This window comes from Bactrocera neohumeralis, unplaced genomic scaffold (assembly GCF_024586455.1).
Source record: "Bactrocera neohumeralis isolate Rockhampton unplaced genomic scaffold, APGP_CSIRO_Bneo_wtdbg2-racon-allhic-juicebox.fasta_v2 ctg100, whole genome shotgun sequence".
In the NCBI taxonomy this organism is placed as follows: Eukaryota; Metazoa; Arthropoda; class Insecta; order Diptera; family Tephritidae; genus Bactrocera; species Bactrocera neohumeralis.
The window spans coordinates 446,518-470,605 of NW_026089625.1; the positions used below are offsets into that span (position 1 = coordinate 446,518).

Here is a 24,088-nt window from a genome sequence, read left to right on the forward strand (position 1 = left end):
TGATCTAAAAATGATGATTCTCACTTGGATAGATTCATCCTTTGTGTTACCCATAAACTCCCACAAGTGGATCACCAGATCCACATCAATCGACGAAGCGTTTCGAGGCGGCTCTTTATTGAGGCGGTTAATATCAATCTTAGCAACTTCACTAGGAAAGAAAGAAAATATTGGGTAGTCGAAAAAGTATTTTCACATTTTATGGAAAAGATTGACCAGGACCGTCACATAAGCAGCAATGGCATCGCTAAGGAACGTAACATTAAAATCAAACCATTTCTGAAACGAATGGTAACAGGAGACGAAAAGTGGATTAAATACGAGAATAATGTGCGAAAAAGATCATGATCCATGTGTGGTGAAGCTCAACAAATGGTCCCAAAGCTAGGATTGACGACTTGAAAGGTTCTGCTGAGTGTTTGGTGGGATTGGAAAGGAATCACCCAATATGAGCTGTTCCCTCCAGGTCGAACGATTGATTCTACATTTTACTGCCAACAACTAAAGAGATTGAAGCAAGCAATGGAAAAAAACGGCCAGAACAGATCAACAGAAAGGCCTTGGTCTTCCATCCGTACAACGCTAGACCACACACATCTTTGATGACTCGGCAAAAACTGGGAAAACTTGGCTGGGAAGTTTTGATGCATCCACCATATAGCCCTGACCTTGCACCATCGGACTATCATTTGTTACGGTCAATGCAAAACTCCTATAATGGAGTAAATTTGGCTTTAAGAGAAGCCTGTGAAAATTACTTTTCGCAGTTTTTCGCCGAAAAACCAGAAAAGTTTTAAACTGATGGAATAATGTCTCTAGCGGAAAAATGGCAAAAAGTGGTCGGCACATTTGATTCATTAAAGTTCATTATAAATATTAAAAAATAAGTTGAAGTTTGATTAGAAATACAAAAAGACTTTTTCTTCTAACCTATATATGTATGTATGTATATAACCCTACAACTACCGTCGAGTGAACAAAACTATTATACTCTCTGTTGCAACATGCTGCGGGAGTATAAAAATCTTGCTCCCTGCCAGATACCTTTTTCGGATGTACTTCTGGAGGACAGCTATGGCACCAAGAAAACCCAAAATTTTTCAAAATCAATTTCTGCCTATAAAAGTATTTACAATTTTGTAAATTAACATTATTTTTATTCGTTTATTAAATCAATAGCCTCATCAAAAACAGAAAAAAACGTTAACTTCGGCTGCTCCGAAACTAATATACCCTTCACAGGCGAATTTCTTTTATTAACTATGTGTTCAGTTTGTATGAAAGCTATATTCTATATTGAGCCGATCTGAACAATTTCTTCGGATATTACATTGTTGCCTTAGAAAATAACCTGTGCCAACTTTTGTGAAGATACATTGTCAAATTTGAAAGTTTTCCATACAAGAACTTGATTCCGATCTTTCAGTTTGTATGGCAGCTATATGTTATAGTGGTCCGATATCGGCAGTTCCATCGAACGTGCAGCTTCTTGAAGAGAAAATGACGTTTGCAAAATTCCAAAACGATATCTTAAAAACTGAGAGACTAGTTCGTATATGAACAGACGGACAGACAGACAGACGGACAGACGGACTCATTTATATATGTATGTACTTTATAGGGTCTCCGACGCTTCCCTCTGGGTGTTACAAACTTCGTGGAAAACTTAATATACCCTGTTCAGGGTATAAAAACGTGCAATTGGAAAAAATATATTGAATGTAAGTAATGTGCTTGTAGATCTATATAACTACACGTACCTGGTATAAAGAAAAATATGACAACAAACAGCAACATCCTGCGCCACGTTGGTTGTACTGTTTCACGTTTCCTTGCCAACCGAAGAGCCCGAACACACGGTTTATAAACTTTACTCACTTCCATTATAATCTTTGTACGTTTTTTTCTCAAATATTTACACTTTTCACAAAAAATATACGCTTTCCGTTGCTGGTCCGCGCTGTGTATCGAGTGATAGGCCAATTTTACGCTTTGTTGCCACAAACAAATAAGAGCACGCACCGTAATACATTAGCTGTCAATTCCATAAACTCTTATACCCGATATCTTTTTCTGCTAATTCGCGTTGGTTTGCTTGTTGCAGTTACTCCCTTTTCAATTTTCACTTTGGAAACTGAAGAAAATATTGTATATGTAGTCCACACTTTGTTGGGAAGCCACAGGCAGAAAAATTAAAAATGAAGAAAATTGCTTCGAAACTTTTTCTATTACAACGGAGTTGTGACGTGCTGTCACACTGCTTTAAAACTAGTTTTGCACTGGATCCATTGCAACCGCATTTGCTACACTTACAGATTGCGCTTTTCTTTTCTTTGCTCGCCGCTGCCTACTGACATCACTAGCTCTTTCACATTTCACTGACTTCAATGTCGTACGCTTTATGTGCTATTCGATTTTATTTTCCTTTTGCTAAAACAACCGTTACTATCGCTTAGATATGTGCTTATTCTATTGACTTTTTGCTGTGAAAAAATTACACTTGACTGCGTTGTATTTATTCTTGCACTCCGCTATGTTGTCGTTGCCGTTTTGCTTTTGCTTTGGCTTTTGCTAAGGTGCATTTCTGGCTTCGCAGAGCCTTTTCAATTTTTCGGTGTTTTCAGTGTGCTAGCAATTCCTTTTAAGTGTTAATCTCGATTTTACGTTTCCTGCCTGCTTTTCGGCACCGAGAACCGAATTTTTTTCTCCTCGATTAATTCTCTTTGTTAGACTTTGTCGAATTTTTGTAATTCCAAATGCAATTTCGGTGCAGCACCGCAACAGATTTGTATTTATACTGTTTTTTACGTGTTGATATCAAGTGGAAGTCGGGTGAGCGCCTGCAACACTGCAAAGAGAGTACGAATGAAAATAATAAATCAACTGGAAATGATACACAAATAACTATTTGAGCTTGCATTGTGCACCTCTACTATATACAATGAGGAAAAAAGGAAAGATTTACGCACGCAGTTTGCTTAAGATGCTACAATCTAGAGCAACATGAAAAATGTAACCAAGTGGAGGAGTGGAGTCCTCCACCCCTACCATAAATCAAGTGATAACAATTACTAATACTTCGCAACACTTTATATAGAGATCTACATCCCCTATACATGAAGACATATGTATTTGAGATACCTATATATATACATATATACATAAATAGATACATATGCATACATATATAAGTAACATTCCCTTAAAAGTATACTTGCAAAAAATAACAAATATGAAATTAGTTTGGTCTTTTTCAGCACTTGCAAAAACAAAAACTTTGCCATGCTAATATCCGCTTCCATTAAATTTAACTTCCTGTCTGTATCCAAAGGATCAACAGGATATGCGGGCTGCACAAGCGTGTACTAAAACTTGAATTTTAATGGAAACGACGAAAGTATGAGCAAAATCTAATGCTCATAATTTTTTCCAACAGCCCTGCGACTTTCAGTTCTGCCTCTGCTTGTACAAAATATAAATATATTTGCATATACGCCTGATAGTAGCGTCATGTGTATATCTAAGAGTCATGATTCTTATACGTTTGAGTGTATCAAAAGGGTATTTGGCGGATATTCGCGCAGCTTCAGTTACTATTAAATATCGCGAGCAAAGCTACGGATATGCATGAATGTTTCCAATTGCTTTTTGTAGCTGCACAAATTCCTAAGCACAGGAAGCTTTGAGTAAATGATCCGCTGATGGAAAGCAAATCCAAACGCAGACAAATTCGGCTCTTGGGATATGCAGGGAATGCGATACGCGGTGCTCAGTGGCTGGGAATAACATAAGTAACATGGCATGTATGAAAGTATAACGATACGGCGCATTATTGGTGAGTTTTTGTTTGTATTGCACTTAGTTATCGCAACAACAACGTTGAAACGCGCACTTGTCACGCAAGCGATTTGGCATAAGTATTTATATATGCAGAGCTGGTCGCTGGTGAAGCTGTCCGACGGGGTGATACTGTGATATGCTAGAAAGAAATTCTGCGACTAACGGAAGGTTCCAAGACGATGCTTACTCTTGTAGGACCCGAAAAGGTGATCTAGTGGTTGATGTCCATAGCATACTATTTATAGAGGGAACACCTTGCCAGCCTGCCGAACGGTAGCGAAAGTGCAACAAGCAGGTTCTCCAATCGATGAGGATGCAATAGATGTTCCATTGCCCCACTAAGAAGAATCGAATAGCAATTTCCCGGGAAGAACCGATGGGTTACCAGCCGAACTATTCAAATACAGCAGCGAAAAGCTGACAAGGTGCATGCCTGACGATTGGCACCTAAGAGTGCTCTGCTCAAATCATAGAAATGGGATCCACCGATCTGCGCCAATTACCGTGCAAAATGCTTGCTTAATATCATATCAGAACATGCTAGGGTAGTGTGTGAATTATTCACTTTACGGCAAATCTTAGAAAAGACTCGTGAAAATAAGATAAGTTTTGCGAACGATTTCTAGTTCTGTGCACATTGGCAACGGCGTAGCCGATGGAACCGTGAGTTTTACGAGACATACGGCGACATTTACTTAGTTCAGCGAATCAAGAGAAAGCGGCTACGTTGGATAGGTTATGTTGTCCTGATCGTTGAAAACACTCCAGCTCGATTCAGTACCCGCCGCTAGAGACAGATGTAGAGGAAGACCTCCACTCTGTTGAAGAGAGTTGGTGGAGAAAAACCTGGATGCACTTGGTTTCTCCAATTGGGGCCAAATACCCAAGAGAAGATAGACGGGCGCTCTGTTGCTAACTCGTCTACAACCGTGTAAACAGTGTAAACGCCAGTGATGAAGAAGGAGTCGCATTTAGACCATTGATTTACTATACTTATATAGAGGATTTGTCCGGAAAGTGATAGGACTGATTTTCTTATGCCTCGAATGTGCTTCGAAGCGTGCACGCACCCACTGGATTCGGTAGAGGGCGTTCTTAGCTAACAATCGAGCGGCTGTTCAAACGTCTCCGAGCACTTGGAGAGTTAGGACAAACATTTTCGCGGAACGTGTTTCTGTGAGTGGTGAAAGCAAGCGTTCGTTAGAGCAAAAGAAAACGATAAAGTTCTGTGTGAAACTCGGTAAATCTGCGACAGAGACGTTTGATATGATCAAGCAGGCTTAGCCAAATGTTGCTTTACCAAGAAGTGGTGTGTTTCGGTGGCACCTGGACGTTTTGGAGAGCCCCTAAAAACGTGGCTGAGGAAGACCGAGCTGGGAGTCTTGCGACTTCGATAAACACCGATGACTTGTGTACCCAAAATTGTGAACTCAAACCGCCGACTAAATATTCGTTTAATTGCCAAGATGTCAAATTTATCAGAATCTATGGTTCATGACATTGTGACGGTGTGACAAGAAAACGCAGGCTCACACCGCCTTTCTTGTGAACAGCTACCTAACGAAAGCTTGCATTCCAACGCTTCCGCAGCCGCCCTACAGCCCAGATGTGGCCCCCCGGACTTTCTTTTGGTTTCCTTGCCTTGCCTTGGTTTTGAGACGACTGAAGGGATCCAAGCAGCATGCATCTCTCAAGGCTATTCCGGAGAATGCCTTCCGTAACGCCTTCAATGCTTGAAAACTGACGCAGAAGGAGCCTATTTTGAAAGTTCTAAGAGAATTGTAACGATTGGTTCAATAAATTTTTTTAAATCGACTCAGTCCTATTACTTTCCGATCGAACCCTGTACGAACAGAGTGCATATATTAATTTTTTACAGAATTTACATTTATACAAATACCATACAGCATCCCGTCGGAAAAATCATCGATTGCAATAATTTGTCCACTGAAATAGAAGACAGTCAAATAATTGGACAGATAAAAAAATTTAAGATTATTGTGCAAATTCACTGAAGCAGGGCAATAAAAATCTCGTTTAGGCTACCAAGCATGAAATGGTTAGCATATACAGATACACGCAGCGACACATGCAACGCTCTCGGATATTTCTCGAGTGCAACAGCCATTTGTCCACCTGAATGGATTTTTATGTGAATTGAATTGCAACACATTCGCTTTTATTTCACTGTGTTCAATGGCAGGAGTGACTGAGATAACTACACCATAATGCCGCAGGATGTGTTCACATATAAAAAACAGCACGTGCACTTGCAAGAGCAAAAGCTAAAGCAGCGATGAATTGCTCGTTTAGAATACCATATGCCTTCACTAACAAAGGTGGACAACACAAACCTAAAAAAAATGTTATTTTTATTTTTTAACAAAGATGCTTTAAAACTATTTCACGCTACCGAATTTACCTTACAGTTTCAAGGAAACAATATGAAATTTACAACTTTTACCCAGAATAAAGGTGGAAACCTAAAGTATCTAAGTCAGTCAGTGTGTCAATGGAAGTCTAAATTTCTATCAGGTATTGTCTTAGTAGAGCTTTGAAATTAATAATTCTTAGTGGGGCATTTCATAATGGTCCAAGGTACACTAAATATCGCGGAGGAACGAGAAGTCAAAACGAGTATTTCTTCCATTATTTTGTAAGAATAAGCTTGTATTATTTTCAGCAATTTTCTGTAGACCACAAATGGGCAAAGCGATAGTACCTAATAATCGATTTCCAACCTCTTTTGAAATCCATCACCTCTTTGCCAAGTTATTCCCACGGAGTATGCGACAAATAACTAAAATAATATGTCGCAAAAAGAGACAAATCACTTTCAGTGCCAACGAATTTATTCACTGCCATTCTGCCTTTCAAGTGCAATTAATCAAAAAGCATTTAAAACTCAAAATCAAAATCAAAACCATTTAGCAAACAGGTCTGCGCTATCGTACTTATAGGAAACGACAATTGACATAATGCCAGAAAGTCAGCCAAGTAAGCAGGTGCGAGCAGGGAGGCAGGCAATGGAATGACGATGTGTTCGCAGCACATTACTCCGGGGATGAAGCGTCGGTTGATTTGTAAGCAAGAACAATAGGATGTAGAGTGCAAAAACAAATTGGAGCCAATTGACAATGCCGCCTTGAAAGAGTAGTATAAAAAGCGAATCGAATGAAGGCAATGCATAGCCAGCAGCAACACGAAGAAGGCAAGAACAATGGGCAAAATCTAACTCAACTGACAATGGGCTGGCTAATGCAGCTGTCAAGTGCTGCCGCTCTGTTGCCGGAGTGTTAATGATGAAAATGACAATGGTGGTAAGCTTCAACTGGTGCTTTGTAGTAATTGTAGTGTAGACATAGCAAGGAAATGTGTTGACGGCCGTGATTCAGACCAATATTGATGCTGCTCAAATCGAGGTATGGATTTTACAAATGATAATCATATCATTGGCGACGGCGACGACGACGCCGACGCCGACGCTGGAGAATTGACATTACCTCCATACTCAACACAGTGATGCCCTTGTTGATTACTGCAGGTGGCATATTGATGACGTCCTCGCTGCTTACTTTAGAGTTATTGAAAAGCAAAGGATATGGGAAGAGGAAAGGATAGTATAGCCCGCAAACCTATTTATATGTATTGTTCTGACAATGCCAGTGTTAAGTTTAAACTTCAGAAGATATCTTATTATTAATGATTTACTAACCCTTCTCAAATTTTAAATCAGGTATATTTAGTATTTTGTCCACGCCACAAATATTCAGAATATCATTCATTTTAACCAAACAGAAATCAAGGCATTTCCTTGAAATGTAAGAAGTGCTATTCGAAAGGAGTTTGTGAATAGTAGAAGTTTTTGGTAAATTTGATTGTAAGCTATAGCTCCATAGAATTTTTCACTTCATAAGCAAATAAAGCATCCAGTCTGCTTTCTGCTTCGTTCCCTTATTTGCATAAACACAACTCGAAGTTCTGCAGTTCAATTAGCAGACAAAATAGATACGCAAAAGCGCCACAATAACAATCAATTTCCAGCAGCTTTTGTGCCATCTTACTGCTAAACATGATGAACTTTGCAAATGTAAATCTACTTGAATTTATTTCATTTCCAAAGATTTAACCATAAGCGCCAAATAAGATTTCATAATTTCACCAAAGGAAATCAAGAGTTATTGTCAGTCCGCCGGCTAGTCAACAATTCAGTCAGTCATGCCGACAATCCTCTGACGTATGCAAATCAGTACCGAAATGTAGCAAAACAGCTGTGTGAGCTGGCGCAGAAGAATATAAATATAGCAAGCGCTCTAAAGTCAAGCAGTGCCAAGCAGCTGAAGACTTTGCGCCCGCGGCATTGAAGCTGAATTTGTCAGCAACGTTTTTCATAGGTATTTGTCTTGCCCACCGCCATTGAACCTACGCAAACATTGTGACTTTGCTCTGTCACTGTGCCTCATAAGAAAGTGCAACACGCCAAGGAGTTTGTTCGGCTTCTCACGCTTTCGCTGCAACCCGACCTTGTCGTTCCCTGTGCCCACACTGCAGCCTAGTTTCGCCTATTTTAAGATTTGTTACCTGCTGCTTAGCTTTTATGAGGGCAGCGTAGCACTTACGTGCTATTTATGCGCACTCCTTGGCAGCCTTGTCCTTGCACTTGCAACGCAAAGCACCGCTGGTTGTGCGGTGGGAACTTGCAAGGAGGGCCAGGTCAGCATTTGCCACAGAAAACTGTCATTTTGGCCGAATGTTTCATTTACTTAAGTCTCATTGTTTGGCTGTTGGTAATGCCACTCCCCCTGCAAGTGCGCTTCGGGTGCTCGTCGTGCTATTTTGCCCATATTATGCTCACTTTTCACTTTTTGCAATTTTGCTATGTTGTCTGAATTCCGGCTTCTTATGCTGCGGTGACAGCAATGTTATTTAACTGCAGTCTGTGTTGCATTCATTTTCAGTGGGGGCCTTCTTGCTGCTATCTTTATCTTTACCCGCATATTTTCTCAACTCCTTGGGCTCTTGCAGGACATCTTTTGTACTTGTTTGCTATTTGACGCTTGTTTACTTATTTCCTGTTGCAATTTTAATGTTGTTGCATCGTTAGCTGCTGAAGCAACAAGAGCAAAAACAGGGCTGTTGCCGAGTTTATTGCTTTTGGCGCTGCTGTTCTTAAGTTGGTTTTTGCTACTGTTATTGCTGCTGCCCAAACAGCTGTTGTTTATTACGTAACCATTGGAGCAAATGACAAACAAAACATGCATAATGTCTGCAGTCAATTCCACTTGTCCTTTACAGGAGAGCTTACACTTTTTGTTGTATTATTGCGTTGAAATTTAAAGACCTTAAACTGTGAATGAGAAAACTCTGCTCAGTGCTATAAAGAGTTGATTTAGTACAGGTGAGCCTTACTTGCAGGAATTTTGTTTCGCAATTAAGATGGCAATATTTAAGCTTACTCTGTACCCACCACTAGAACTAATCATCGAAAAATAGATCTAGCAATAGAAACAAATTATCAACAAAACAACAAAATAATTTCTTAAGTGAAGAGAAAAAAAAACAAAACAAATAAGAGATATAGTGCAATAATAGAATTACTCTCTAGAACCGCACTTGCTACCCCAAGTTTCGAAAAAATAAAATGAGCAAACCTCGACGCCAATAAACGAAGTAAAAAACCAAAAGGAAGCAACTCCAGCACTTTACTTCGCCAACTTGCCAAGATGCTGCTGAAAGGAGTTGTGTAATTCTTATGTGTGTTTGGTATTCCTTTGAAGTTCGTTAAGTTTTCGGTTTCTAAACTACTTCCAGTGTTATTACAACGTACTACGGAGCTATTAGGCAGACATACTAGTATACATTGTTTGTGTTTTGCTTATCTTAAAGTTTCTTTCGACGAACTTCGCTCACGAATGCAAACAGCTGCAATCGATGGGCCAGAAAGCCAAATCGATGAGGGAGAAAAATGCTAAGTTAAGAAACCTAGAATAGAGTGGAGCAGAAATAAGTAGCCCAACGGAAATAAGGCAAATTGTTTAGAACTGAGTTATAAGTTTGAAGGGTGACTCGTTAAATTGATGAGCTGAGGCATGAAATGGAGTACTCGACTGTAAGAGCGCAGAATGATAAAATATAAAAATAGTAAAATAGAGAAAAATAATATAATTTATTCCTTTAATACGCCAGCGAGGAATACCATAGAACCTCCGAACAAATATTTGTTGTATAAGAAGGCCATTCGCTTATTTATTTATTCACAATCGAATTCCGAATTCAATCAAATGCAGGATTTTATCATACATTTAAATTAATAATTATATTAAATAAATTTAAACTTAAATTGAGAGAAGAGCGGCAGATTTTTAGATTGAAATAAACCTCGAGCATCTCTTATATTGTCTTCTCTACGACAGAACTGTCGTGGCGGTGTAGAGCAGTGCATGAAAGGTCAATAGTGGCACCCCGTAAGGTGGGGTTCTATCTTCTAAACTCTGAATTACCTCTAATACCGATTGAATGAACTCGATCGACGAGGTATAAAATTCCAGAGGCTTCCTTTCCTTCAATTAGAGCTCTCGATTTCATCCTGTCGAAAAGGTGAAGAACCTGGGTCTCATATTTAATGGAAATCCAGTGTTGAAGAGCGAGTGAGGAAGGCATTATTGCTGTAAAGGAGCTATTGGAAAGCTGTAGTCTCTCACCAAAAATTATGCTTTGACTTTACGAAATTGCAATTGAGCTAATACTATTATATGTTGTTTTTGTTTGGTGAAGAGCGCACTGTAAAGCTACACTCGCTAAACAGCTCGAACGTGTAAAACATGCAGCTCTCATTGGCATCAGTGATGCATTACGTATAGCCCCACCGATGGCGCTTAATCCCATTCTACGTATAGCACCTGTGGACATAACTGGCAGATGCATTGCAGCAAATGTTATTATCAGACTCCGGAAAGACATTCCAAAATCTTATATCACTTTGAATAACAAATTGGATCACTGCACCGTGGAACCTACTCCTAGTGGCCTTTCTCTGCGCGCATACCTCCGAGACATAAGTGCGTCAGGCGGAGTCGCAGAAGAAGAGACGCAGTGAGCTTTTCCATGGATGGATCGGAGCTGAGGAGGAAGATTTCTATTAAGCTGGTCTGGGTACCTTCAAAAGCAAAATCGTCGGAAATTGTAATGAGCTTATGAAAATAGACACCCATACCCAAATTCCATCAGAATAGGAACGAGCAAGGGTTCCCTACTTTCTCGTAGTCATTCACTGGATATATGGATTTCGCGCGAAGTCAGCAAGCGCTGGTCAGTAGCCAGCACTTGTGGGTTGCAAAGAATTCTGACCTACATAAAACGTCTGTAAGATAAAACGTCTATTGAACTGCTAGCTCTTGCTAACATATTTCCGGAATGATAGGCGTCTTTACTGGACACTTTCCCATTGGCACTCATGCGGTGAGGCAAAAGATTTTGGAGAAAGCAACTTGTCTAAGTTGCAATGAGGAAGATGAGGTGGATACAGGTTCTATAAAAGTCCAAGGGGATTATAATTATTCGTGGCCTATTTATCTCAGCCAATCTAACCTTAAATGATGATTTAGATGTACCAGTAGAAGTAAAAAGATCCAGTAGAAATATCTTGAAGCCATTAATTGTACATTTACATATTTCTACCTCGAATTCCTTCTAGCATTTACTTAAAATCATCCAAAGCGGCACTAAATGGAATAAATACGGCGACTATTTAAGAATCAAAACATGGCTGCTGCTAATTTGGCTCAAATGATTTTTGTTAATCCAAAGGATTCTGACTTCATTGCCAGACATTCCCCACCTATATAGTATATAATATTCGTAGTAGAGATATATGTACACTTGTTCAAGTTTTTGCACTTTCGAATTTGTTCCCCCCTTTTTGCCACGTTGTTCTTTGTTTCTTTTTGTTTTAACTACATGTCAGCAATACTGATTTTTCTGGTCTGCTACCAACACATTTTGCATTTTTCCAAAGTTTTCGGTAACCTCAACCACAGTTCTAGCTATCGTTGGATATTTAATATTTACTGCTTGCGTTTCGGCAACGTTTGCAAAAATGTTTTTTTTTTTTTTGTTTTTGTAACTTGTGTTCAACGATTTTCAAGTTAATTCAACATCAAAGAAAATTTCGAGGTAAGGTAAAAATCAAAAAAGTAGCATTACTTGCTTAAGAGGTAGCAGTAATGAAGCAAAAGTTAACCGTAGAAAATGTATCCTCAAATTACAGACTACTGACAACAACAAAGTCTGTTTTCAACGCTTCAGGATAAGGTGAATGTAAAAAAGTGGGTAAATAGATTTCTGTTAGGTTTAGACCTTTTGCTTTGTGCTTTTACCTGCTGTGCATACCTATTAAGTTCGCCCAAATTCAGGGCAACATTCAACGCCAAAGGAAAATTTCAGATACCTCAGAAATAAACTTTGATACACAATACGAAGTTAACGCGCATCTGGTCTCAGAATATGCACATCTAAAGAAATTGAGTTTAAGGTTGTTGCGCACACAAGCTAAAAGAATTTTCCTAAGCCCCATAAAACTCTGCATAACATATTTTGATCCCCTCATATTTAAAATTTCTCATCCAATACATTACATAGAATTCTTATCCCATTCTCTACATATCTGCCTTCTACGCTACTTTCCACCCATTCCCCGTCAATTATAAAATCGCATTCAGGTCACATCATTTAATCTGCGAAATTGCATTAAGTCGTTTCCAACGGGTGCTTACATCACGCACATTCTCTGCTGGCTATAGTCGTTGGTGTATATGAACATGTGTGTATGAGTTTATAGCCTTCAAGCACACCTGCCTACCAGCGAGCAAGTTGTAGAACACGGACAATTGGACGAACTGAAATATTTTATTGCAAGTCGTTGAGTTACTGAACAGTTTAAGCTGGCAGTGGAGCAAAAATACTTGAGCTTAAAGAAGAGAACAGTTCCATAAAAAGTAGGTTTATTTTTTATTTATTTGGAATATATAACCATTTGTTAATCAAGGCTAAAGCAGGGCAGAAAGCCTACATTTTTGACAAGGTCATGGTTAACTTACTTCCATTAAGATATCTTGAAATCATTTTTGTACCGATTTAGTTTATGCTAGGTGTAAAATAGTGGACAACTTAACAGGAAGATAACATTAGACTGCCACTTGATTGCATGGTAAAGTGATCAACAAACCTTTCGCAGCGATTAAAGTGAAAAGCCGAAAACCAAAGGAAGCTTCTAACAGACCAACGAACAAACAACAGCTTAACAAACTAAGTAAGGTAAGCATCTGAATGCATAAACTGCAGCAGCAGCAGCAGCGGCGGCAAAATATTGCAGACTCGTCAAAAGAATCTAAGCCACACAGGACCCACATACATGAACAAAAACGAAAACTTGGTAAGTGAGCAGGCCAATCAACCGAACTTTGGCCCACATTCTCCATTCTCATGCATTTGCTCTCCATAAAGGCGCACAAGTTTTAAATGTTGCCTCTCGAAAACTTTGCTTTCGCCGCAAAACCTACCAATTTTCTGTTGAATTTGAAAAGCGTAAAGCACATTATACACAGCAACTAGTTTTTGAGGTAGAGGGGACGCACCGCAAGTGGGCGCTAGGCAGATGAAGAGGCCTTGGCAACTTTGTTTTTGTTTTTGTTTGCCAGTGAAGTGCATTAGCAATGTAGTTGGCTTAAAGCAGCAAAAAATATTAGATATATCTGGCACATGTTGAAGCCGGGAAAAGTGCTCTACATAAATATCAAGTGGAGAGCATGAAGCGAAGGGTGATTTGACAGGTTTACGGCGACTTTCTAATTTCTTACACCGGTATGCAAAACTGAATATTGCATTTGTCGAATATGGAAAAAAATTAGGCTAATTCATACGTTTTGAAGGAAGGTAGTAGGATATTTAGCTCAATATTTCAACCAAATCAACGAAATACCTAACAAAATCCACGAGCACTAAGCACTTAATTCTCAGAAAATCCATCGGTTAGGAGAAGTAAGCTTTCAAGTTATTGAAGTATAGGTTAGGCAGGTGTTCGTCCTGAGTGGTGCTAGATTTACTTATTTGCAGTAGAGGTTTTATGAGATTGAAGCAAGCAATCGAAAAAACTGCCAGAACTGATCAACAGAAAGGATTTCGTCTTCCATTAGAACAACGCTAAACCACACACATCTTTGATGACTCGGCAAAAACTGGGAGAGCTTGACTGGGAAGTTTTGATGCATCCACCATACAGGCCTGACCTTTCACCATCGGACTATCATTTGTTTCGGTCAATGCAGAACTCCCTTAATGGAGTAAAGTTGGCTTCAAGAGAAGCCTGTGAAAATTACTTGTCGCAGTTCTTGGCCGAGAAACCAGAAAAGATGGAGTAATGTCTCTAGCGGAAAAAATGGCAAAAAATTGTGGACCAAAATAATAAAAATATTAAAAAATAAGTTGAAGTTTGATTAAAAAAACGAAAAGAATTTTTCGACTACCCTATATAAGCTGCTTGGAAGAAAACGGGATATAATCATTCTAAAAGTTCCTTCTTCATTGTCCAACCTTTATCAGTTCAAGGCTAAAATACCTCGGAAAAAAGATTTTTGATAGGTTCGATTTAATATAGAACTACAAGATTTTTTAGCAGGCTTCACAGAAGACTGTGGGAGATCTCCTCTTGCGTATCAACCATAGCAGCTAACATATATTTATTAAAGTCATTGTCTCAATTGAAAAGTATACACAGCAGTACTAGTACAAACTCTCCATTTACTAAATAACTTTTTGTATAATTTATAGGTATGTAACTTGTCAAGTTGCTATGGTCAAAATACAATATTGTGACGGACTTTCAAATAGGTATGTACACGTTGTGACATATTTTTTGAGGGGAAATGAAACAAATTTTAAAACAAAAGTTTTTCAAAATGACACACACAACAAATAAAGCTGTGCTATTGAGGGTGGCATAAACTCATCAACAACTTTTGCCAAACTGCGCAATCTGGAAATCTGCAAAAAGTACGATTTTATGCCGACAAAAAATGCAGCGATTGTCATTTTGGCAGACTGCGGCATTGAGGAGCCAAAAATAAATTTCAGCTGACAAGCCAAATATTGATGACTTGCAGCATGAACACACACACACACATACACAGTGGCATTCACGCACACAAAGGCGCATTTTCACTTAGTAAGTACGTAGTGACAACAGGTTAATTGCGACAACAGCTGGGCTAAAGGTACCTGCCCCACCACACCACTCCATCAATCTATAGTACACATAAAGCTTTTTGCGCTTCTTTGTTGTTTGCTTGTTTCTGTTATGAATAAATTTTGTAATTTGCAGCAGCTGATGCTGTACGTACTCAAAGTTGACGCTGACGTAACGCGTTTATGAGACTTCAATGCAAAGACAAACTTTGGCGCGTTGGCTTCTTTTTGTTTCGTAAACAGAGCTTAAAACGGCGCTCTCTAAACAACCGCCAATAAAGGCAGCGAAGGCAACAATAGCGCTGCAGACACAACTTCAGTACAAAGTTAACGTTAAATTTTAGGCGAAAGTTGCGCCGAAGGTGCAAGGTAGTCGAAAACTTAAACCAGCAAGTTTCTGTGATTTAATGAAGCACCTGAATGTGGCCAAAGCAATGGTGTAAAGTTTGAAAGTCTTAATTAGAATAGCATGACTTACCAAGTTATTGGGCTAAATTAAACTACATATGCTACACTGGAAGCATAAACTACATGCATGTACATAAATATGCGTGTGAGATGAAATTGCATAATTATGCTGAGCGCAGCAAGAATAACTTTATCAGCCATAAACATGTATATTAAATCAGGCAGTGATAATTAAAATAAGACTACAAGCAACATTGAGTGCGACATGGTCTTCAGTCATTCATAACTTCCCATGCGGGAATATTAGATTTTAGCTAACTAAACTCAAAATCCAGACACAAAACCATATAGGATAACTAGTGGCTGCTTTTTCAATGTCTGGTTACCAGCCTTTCTGTCAAGTTAATAGAAATGTCCGCTTAATAGGGCATTCATTTAATAGAGCTTTCACCGTATTTTTTATTTATGGATTGTTTTTATTATCCTATCTTCTAAATTGGGTCGAACTGAATACGGTGTGCTAAATTTAGCTAAAATCGGGTCAGTAGTTTAGGAGTCCATCGCGGACAAACAACGTGACACGTAATTTTTATACATTATATAAAAATTTGAAATTTCAAACAATTTCAATAACTTGTAATCTTTAATTACTTAAAAATAAATTATTTATTGCAATATATTAACCACGCATAAACTTGCCGCAGTTACCAAGAGACAGAATATGCCGACATACACTAGTTCCATTTTACAGGAAACCAAAATAAAACACCAATCCAAATGACGTATTCTGCCTCTTCAATATAATATGAAGTTTAAGCGGATAATCTTGTGCAAATCCGCATATCCGCAAATTATTTTCGTTCCTCGTAATCTACTTTAATAGCACTCAAAACAAATTTACGTGCAGCAATGATAGTCATCTTCGCTCTGTAATTTGCGACGCGACAGCAGCAAGGAGAGCCGACTACAAATAATTCACAAGTGTTTTGTGTACACCTACTAACACGCACACACACACGCGTATACAAGCTGCGAGAGAAAACAAACGTGTCAAAGAAAGCATCCAGCGGTACAACCTCGACTCAAATGAAGACTCCACATGCAGTTGCGCACACGCACACACATACGGTACATAACTACTTGAGAGCACATGTATACTTTCATGGCGATCATTGTGTCTTAATTACACATGTCAGTTGCCATAATCACCATTTGCCTACCATTATATAGTTTTTTCTCCTAGATGCAAACATGTATTTCTACTTTTTATGTTACGTATACGTCGTGCTACCCATGCATACTAGCGCTATAGTCTTGACGTGGTAGTATTCATTTGTTGCAGCCGACGTAAAGGCAAAAATTTATTGAAAAAGAGTAGCGAGCAGGCTGTCTGGTAGTCAAGAGGCGTTAAAGGTATGTAATTGTGGGCGTTGGAGTGGCGGGCGTCAAAAGCGGGCAGGTACCACCTCGTGTGCGATGTGTAAGAGTTGTACAAATAATAAGCTTTTATGTATTATGGAATTGTTTGTTTGTTTGTATTTTTGATGGCTTCAGCTACTTACGCTTTCATATGTCTTTAATGCTGATGTGTACTCTTTAATGCGTTTCTCAGCTGAGATATTTTTGCAAATAATAATGCATTAGCAGAGGACTTCCTTACCTAGCAACTTAACAAGCACAAATACAACCAACTTAGCAAGCACAAATACAACAATTCCGTTTACTTTACGAAGAAAAAGAAGAAAATACGTTAAATGCCGCTATAAAAGCGAAAGCTTAGTTGGAGGGAAAGGTGGGGCAGCGTTAAATTTGCGAACAGCTTGTACACTTTGATTTTCATACGTTTTTCTTCGTGTTATGTCATGCGCTCCTTCCTTTTCTTTTCGGCTTAATGCCCGCATTGCTACGGCAGCTGGCGGCCTTTATTGATATCGAACGAAGCCTGTAGCTAATGCCTGTAATAACACCTAAATATCAACAAGAAAACAAGTGTTTTTCTTCCGGAATGCAATGCACAGTTAAATTGTTTTGAATATTTCCAATAAACAAGTTTAAATGTTAAATTTGTTGTAATATTTAAAAACTGAAGAGGCATAAATTGTTAAAAAATCGAAAACTTGAGCTTGAGTCGTCTTTTCGTTTTTCTTATCACACTTTTTTATACCATGTCCATGTCCGTCTGTCTATATATATATATATACGAACTAGTCCCTCAGTTTTTAAGATATCGTTTTGAAATTTTGCAAATGTCATTTTCTCTTCAAAAAGCTGCTTATTTGTCGGAACTGCCGATATCGGACCACTATGACATATAGCTGCCATACAAACTGAACGATCGGCAATGTATCTTCACAAAAATTGGCACAGGTTATTTTCTAAGGCAACAATGTTATCTCCGAAGAAATTGTTCAGATCGGCTCACTATAGCATATAGCTGCCATACGAACTGAACGATCGGAATCAAATGCTTGTATGGAAAACTTTGGCATGGATTACTGCTTAAGGTAATAATATAATCTCCGAAAAAATTATTGAGATCGGATTACTATAGCATATAGCTTCCATACAAACTGAACACATAGTTATTAAAAGAATTGCACCTGTGAAGGGTATATTAGCTTCGGTGCAGCCGAAGTTAACGTTTTGTCTTGTTTTATTTTTATACTAATAAATAAACAAACAAATATGTACCATTTTGTTAGACCACTTTTTGCCATTTTTCTGGCCACATCTATTGACAAAATACGAAAATACTCTTTCGACTAACCAATATGTAAGTACAACATATACACACGTGTATATTATAACATGTTAAAAATAGCCTTTAAAGGGTGTGTGTGTGTAAGTTATCAATTTCTAAAGCAAAAACTTTTGGTCAGATGTCAACAATGTCCCGCCCTTTTTATCTCATTTTGATTATTTCACTGTCGCCCCTGAGAGTCAATTACTTCACGTAGCCTATTGTGGCAAATTTTACGATGCTCTAATACTGGTAAACTCAGCTCACCTTCATTCACTCAATTACCATCAACTGAGCCTTTACATTCCGCTCTTATGTCCCATCAATAACATACTCTAGCAATTTTTCTTCCAAGCTGCTGAAAGCAAACAACATCTAAAGACTGAGAGTCCCTGATCACTTCAAGTCGGCAGTCGACGCAATGTCTAATGGAAATTCGGCACTTAATATTATTTGTGTAATTTGCCAGCACGTTTAACCTGCAGTGACCTCAGGCGACAAGGGAATCGTACTGAGGTAATCTATTCAGTTGGCGTACATATATAGTATAAGTAAGTTGTTAGTGCTTTTATTAAGGTTAAAGTTTTCTGAAAATCAGTATCTTTAAACACAACAAGTTTGTAACACACAGAAGGAAACGTCGGAGACCGTATAAGGTAAAAAATATGAGCATTATGAGCTGAGCCGATTAAGCAAAGTAGTCCCCCAGCTTCAGAGATATCGATATACAATTTTGGACACGTCTTTTTCTGTCAAAGAAGCTACTCATTTGCCGGAACGGCTGCTATCGGACCACTATAGCATATATATAGCTGTCATTCAAACTGAACGATCGGAATGAAGTGCTGGTACGAAAAACTTTTTAATTCGACGAGATATATTCACAAAATTTGATATGGAATATTGCCTAGGGTAACGGTGGAATCTCCAAGAAAATTTTTCAGATCAGTTCACTATAGCACACAGCTGCCATACAAACTGACCAATGAAATTCTATTTCTTGTAAGGAAACCTTTATTTGACAAGACATATTGAGGAAATTTAGCATTGATTATTTATCAAGGCAATAGTACAAAAATCTAACAAATTGTTCAGATCGGACCACTATAGCATATAGCGGCCATACATACTGGGCGATAAAAATAAAATTATTGTGAGAAAACTTGACCTTATGTAGAGTATTATAGCTTCGTTGCAACCACTCTTGTGTTTCTTCTTTCTTTGTTATATTTTTGTTAGTAAGATTTAGAGATAAAGATAGTTTGTGTAGATATCATGATTTTTTTTATATTTTTTTGAGTATTTAAGATTTTTTAAAATCCTTTTCTATCACAAGCTTACATTTTTTAACTCCCTTAACACAGTTCGACAGAATATCTTCAATACTCTATACTGAGATAATGATGTTGCTTTACAAGCTTAAATATGCCGTACAAAACATAACATAAACTGAGTTCAAAACACTATTCCCTAGCGACAGATTAAGCAGGCATATAGTAGTACTGGGAAACAGTGTGTTCAGTTATTACTTTAACGAACGAGCAATCATCACCCACTTGACAAATGCGGAAGTTGCACTAATGCGAAAATTCACTACTACCTTTTACACTCAATAAATTTCAACACATCGCACAGCGACCGAAATTGGAATGGACATAAGCATACACCCGTGTATAACAGACACATTGAAACAAAAAATATGACAATAGCAGTAACTTGTCGGGGACGTACATAAACGGCATTCAAGCAAATTATAGCAACACGATGAGCCTGGAGTTAATAAGACCTTATAGGAAAAGCTTCTACTAGATATATACATAAATTCAGATTAGTACCAGGTTTAGTACTCAGCCTTGGGAAAAAGTGTAGACACTTATAACATAAACTAACATTAAGTATGCACTTAAAGCGAAGAACTGTAAGAAGCTTCCACATTGCGAGCTTCTGCTTTTCCGGATTATATAGTGGACGAAACACTCATCATTTATTTATAATAATAAGTTAAGCATTAAAACTTATAAATAGCATCAGCTCGAATACTCATATAGAAAAATAATAATTTAGACGAGCTAATTCCGGCAAAATTTACAACTAGTTTTATGGAACAAAACAACTTGGGAGCCATTGAAGCACATAAAGAAAATAAAGCTAGTGGTTTCGAAAACTATCTCCAGCTCCTACAGGGTTGCCTTACTATATATTGTACAAACGTTTGCGCAATATTAATTTTGAAAAAAATGCCAGTCCAAACCGAGTGAGACGAACTGTAATGTACTCCTTGCAGTTTATGTGCTATGCACGTCAGTTCACCACATCGTTGTGGTGAAATGATCACAATGAAAAAGCAACAACGCAAACTACATAAATTTGTTTGCTAACAAGCAAAAATTTGCAATAAACGCATAACAGTTCCTACATGCATATACACATACACACGAGTTCCTTTAAACACGTTGAAATTCCAGATAGAAATTATGTTTTAAATAAATATTTATTTGAAAGTGCAGATAATAGCATAAATATCCCTTATCCCTGGTGTCAATTGCATAAACGATCAATTTTATTGAAATCATATGTGTAAAGGTAAAAGTGAAGTAAATAACGACTGGTCCTATGTAAGGCAGGACACCCAATATACAAGTCCGAAATAAGGAAGGCCAAGAGGGTGGAAAGTAACGATATTAGTGGACACTGTCGTGCACTCTTGGCTCCTGACCAAGGAGCACTCAATAATGTATTACCTGAAACGGTCATTAGAGCTTTTACATCTTCAGGAGAGGCCTGAAGAAATAGGATTCCGGATTGCCTACGAGAACGATGAAGCTCTCATGATTTAGGAAATATTTCCGACTTTTGTGCTAATTCAAAGGTACCTTAACATAGTAAACAACTGGGCTGCTGAAAATGACTTCTCCATAAATCCTAGCAAAACCGAACTCGCCCGGGTTAAAGCGAAAGAGGTCTAGAAAGTCCTTAGCTCTCAGCACGGTTCACCTTCCAATGGCAGATTTATGATAGGTTCAGCCTGCTGTGTCGATTGCTCATATCCACTCACAGGAGCTATTCGTATAACTTCTTAACGGACAGTCCAAGTGTGCTCCCTCCGCCATGCCGAGAGATCAGCCATCTTACAAGTCTACCTTCCAGCTAAATAGGATAACTCCAAGTAACTGACATACACACTATCTTGGATATTAAAAAATGCTCAGCCGACAACTGCACACTCAATCAAGTATTTGACCAATTTTTAATAAACTTTAAAGCATGAGGTTACACTAAAAGAAAGTAACGGTACAATGCAATTGTATTTGAAGCCAACTTGTAATAGAAAGTGTGAAGTGTATTCCTCTCAGCAACAGAGGTTACCAAGTACATGTAGAAGCTGCCAGTGGCAGCAAAGCTGAAGCTTAATTGCAAATGAAGCACTTCGGCAAATATACACACAAGAAATTGTTTACTGTTATTCCATTGTGCTGTATGTGAAGCTTTACCAAAAATACTAAAACCGCAGACAAACACGTACGGATTTGCTGTTGCAAGGAAATATTGTGAAGAACGTGAATTGGATGGATTGCAGTGAGAACACTATACACCGAGGGTAAGCGGGAGCAGAAACGATCGGGTGAGCGCTGCTACTGTTGCGCTAATAAAACAATGTAAGTCTGCTTGTATGTGAGCAGTAGTAGTTAAACAGCTGATGCAACAACGCAAACATTGAGAAAGGCGGCGGCATCGAAACTATGCGGAAACTAAAAGGCAGGAACGGCAGAGCAGGCAGCAGCCAGCAGCCAACAGACAACAACATTTGGTGCACTTGACACCGGTTATACGAAAATAAAGCAACAAAAATAAGCTATGCAATTAAAGGGAGCGAAAATGCAGAAACAATACTCCCTGGCGCCTTTGAGTACACCCGCGAGCGTCATTGTATCGCTAGTAAGCGCTGAGCAGCGCTTCAGATCCTAGCTCATGTCAAGAGCGCAGCACTCTTTTGTTGTCGAACAACTTGCCAGTTTGTGCACACATCTATGCGCGGTAGCGTAATTAAACACTACGCACACACACACAAACACGCGAATGTGTATGTCGGTATAGTTCGTATGGTCTGAAGGAGGTGAAGCAGCACATACCACTACAAATCCACTACATATGCTGGTTCCTCCTCCTTCGTTGGTTGGTTGAACGACGTTGATACCGTAACTGTAAATTGTTAATTGGAGTGAAATTACAACAGCAATTGCACGCAATCAGACTAGCGGCGTGATGAAGACTCCACAACATTTACCAACAGTTACCAACAATTTCTAGGAGCTCACACTGTCTGGATGTGTACATAGCAATTTATTATATTTTATATTTTTTTAAATGTCAAGACTACAAAAGCTTGAATTGTTGACACAAATAATATTTTTTTCTAATTTTTTTCCAACCAAGAGAGTTTGAAGGGAAGCTATGTACATATAGCATATGAAATATCCTATAACGGAAGTGTAGAGTACGATATATATATATGTATTCTGGCCTAGGGCAACACTAAGTGTTGCCAGGTGCAATCTGACATTTCCATTGGAAAGTTTGACATCTTTTTAGCATAACATCACTCAGAACGTTTTGTCATTTAATCGTGAATTGTTTTATTTACAGGGGAATTAAAAAATTCATCTCGGCCAAGAAATGAAATTAACTCGTGAACATTTTCGTGCGATAATTTTTCACAACCTTCGATGTGGATTATCACGAAAAGAGTGCATCGATGAACTAAAATCTTTATATGGCTATGAAGCACCATCCTATAGCACTGTGAAAAACTGGTACAACGAGTTCAATCGTGGCCGACGCTCGCTCAAAGACGAATTCCGTGAAGGTCGTCCAAAAACAGCCGTTGTGCCAGAAAACATCGATGCCGTACGTGAACTGATAATGCAAGACAGTCATGTAACAATAGAAGCATGCCTATGCATTTCTCCCACCAGCATACATTCGATATTGCATGAACACCTGGCCGTAAAAAAGGTTTGTTCTCGTTGGATCCCGCACAATTTGACAATCGCTCAAAAAAGGCTCGTGTGGACTGGTGTAAAGAAATGCTGAAAAAATACGATCGCGGTGCTTCAAAAGACGTTTATAAGTTTATAAGATAACGAATCTTGGATCTATGCGTATGAGCCCGAAACAAAACAGCAATCGACAGAAAAAAAAACAAAAATAAAAAAAAATAAAAAAAAAAAAAAAAAACATTTTCGTTGATAAATATGACTATTTACATTATTAGGCCAGAAATATATATAGCAACCTACGTATTACTGCATGAAATACCATACAGCAATAGGCATTAGATTGTAAATCTGCAACTGCACTAATTAATGATTTACCGAAAAAGCTTTAGTGATGAAGTAATAATCTAAAAATGTGACTCAAAACTCCCAGAGGCCTGATGATAAAAAATGTAACAACACAACAGAAACAGTGTCTTCCATGAATCGACTCAACATATTTTGGTTAATGTTTCGGTTAATGTTTTGAGTATGTAGCGTGTCAATACTAGACTCGTACCAAAAGACCTAAAACTTTTGCAATATTTTCGTCGAGTAGGGGTTGTAAAAGAGACAATGTACTGTCTATCTATCACGTCAGAACTGTCCAACAATTCAAAGAAAGGCGCTCCAAAAATGAGCCGAAAGCGAAAAATCTAAAACTCGCTGAAGGCACTGAAGAACAGCCCCGGCAAATATGGAAGATTGAATTGAGCGCTGGCATGCTTCGATTGGCTGCCAGGCTATTTTGTAAACGATAAAAAAATATGTAATGAAATACGTGAAAACAGTAGTTTATTCTCAGTCTGGGTCAAATTTGATCAGATCT

At 38.4% G+C, this 24,088-nt stretch overlaps 1 protein-coding gene across 1 annotated transcript in view; it reads right to left on the reverse strand.

Annotated features, from left to right (window-relative positions):
• Positions 1-24,088, reverse strand: part of LOC126766374 (uncharacterized) — a 180,496-nt gene that overhangs the window by 106,519 nt on the left and 49,889 nt on the right. Inside the window, exon 2 of the mRNA XM_050484178.1 lies at positions 1,761-2,848. Within this exon, the coding sequence (XP_050340135.1) occupies positions 1,761-1,884 (124 nt within the window). The 5' untranslated portion in view covers positions 1,885-2,848. The remainder of the gene's footprint in view (positions 1-1,760; positions 2,849-24,088) is intronic.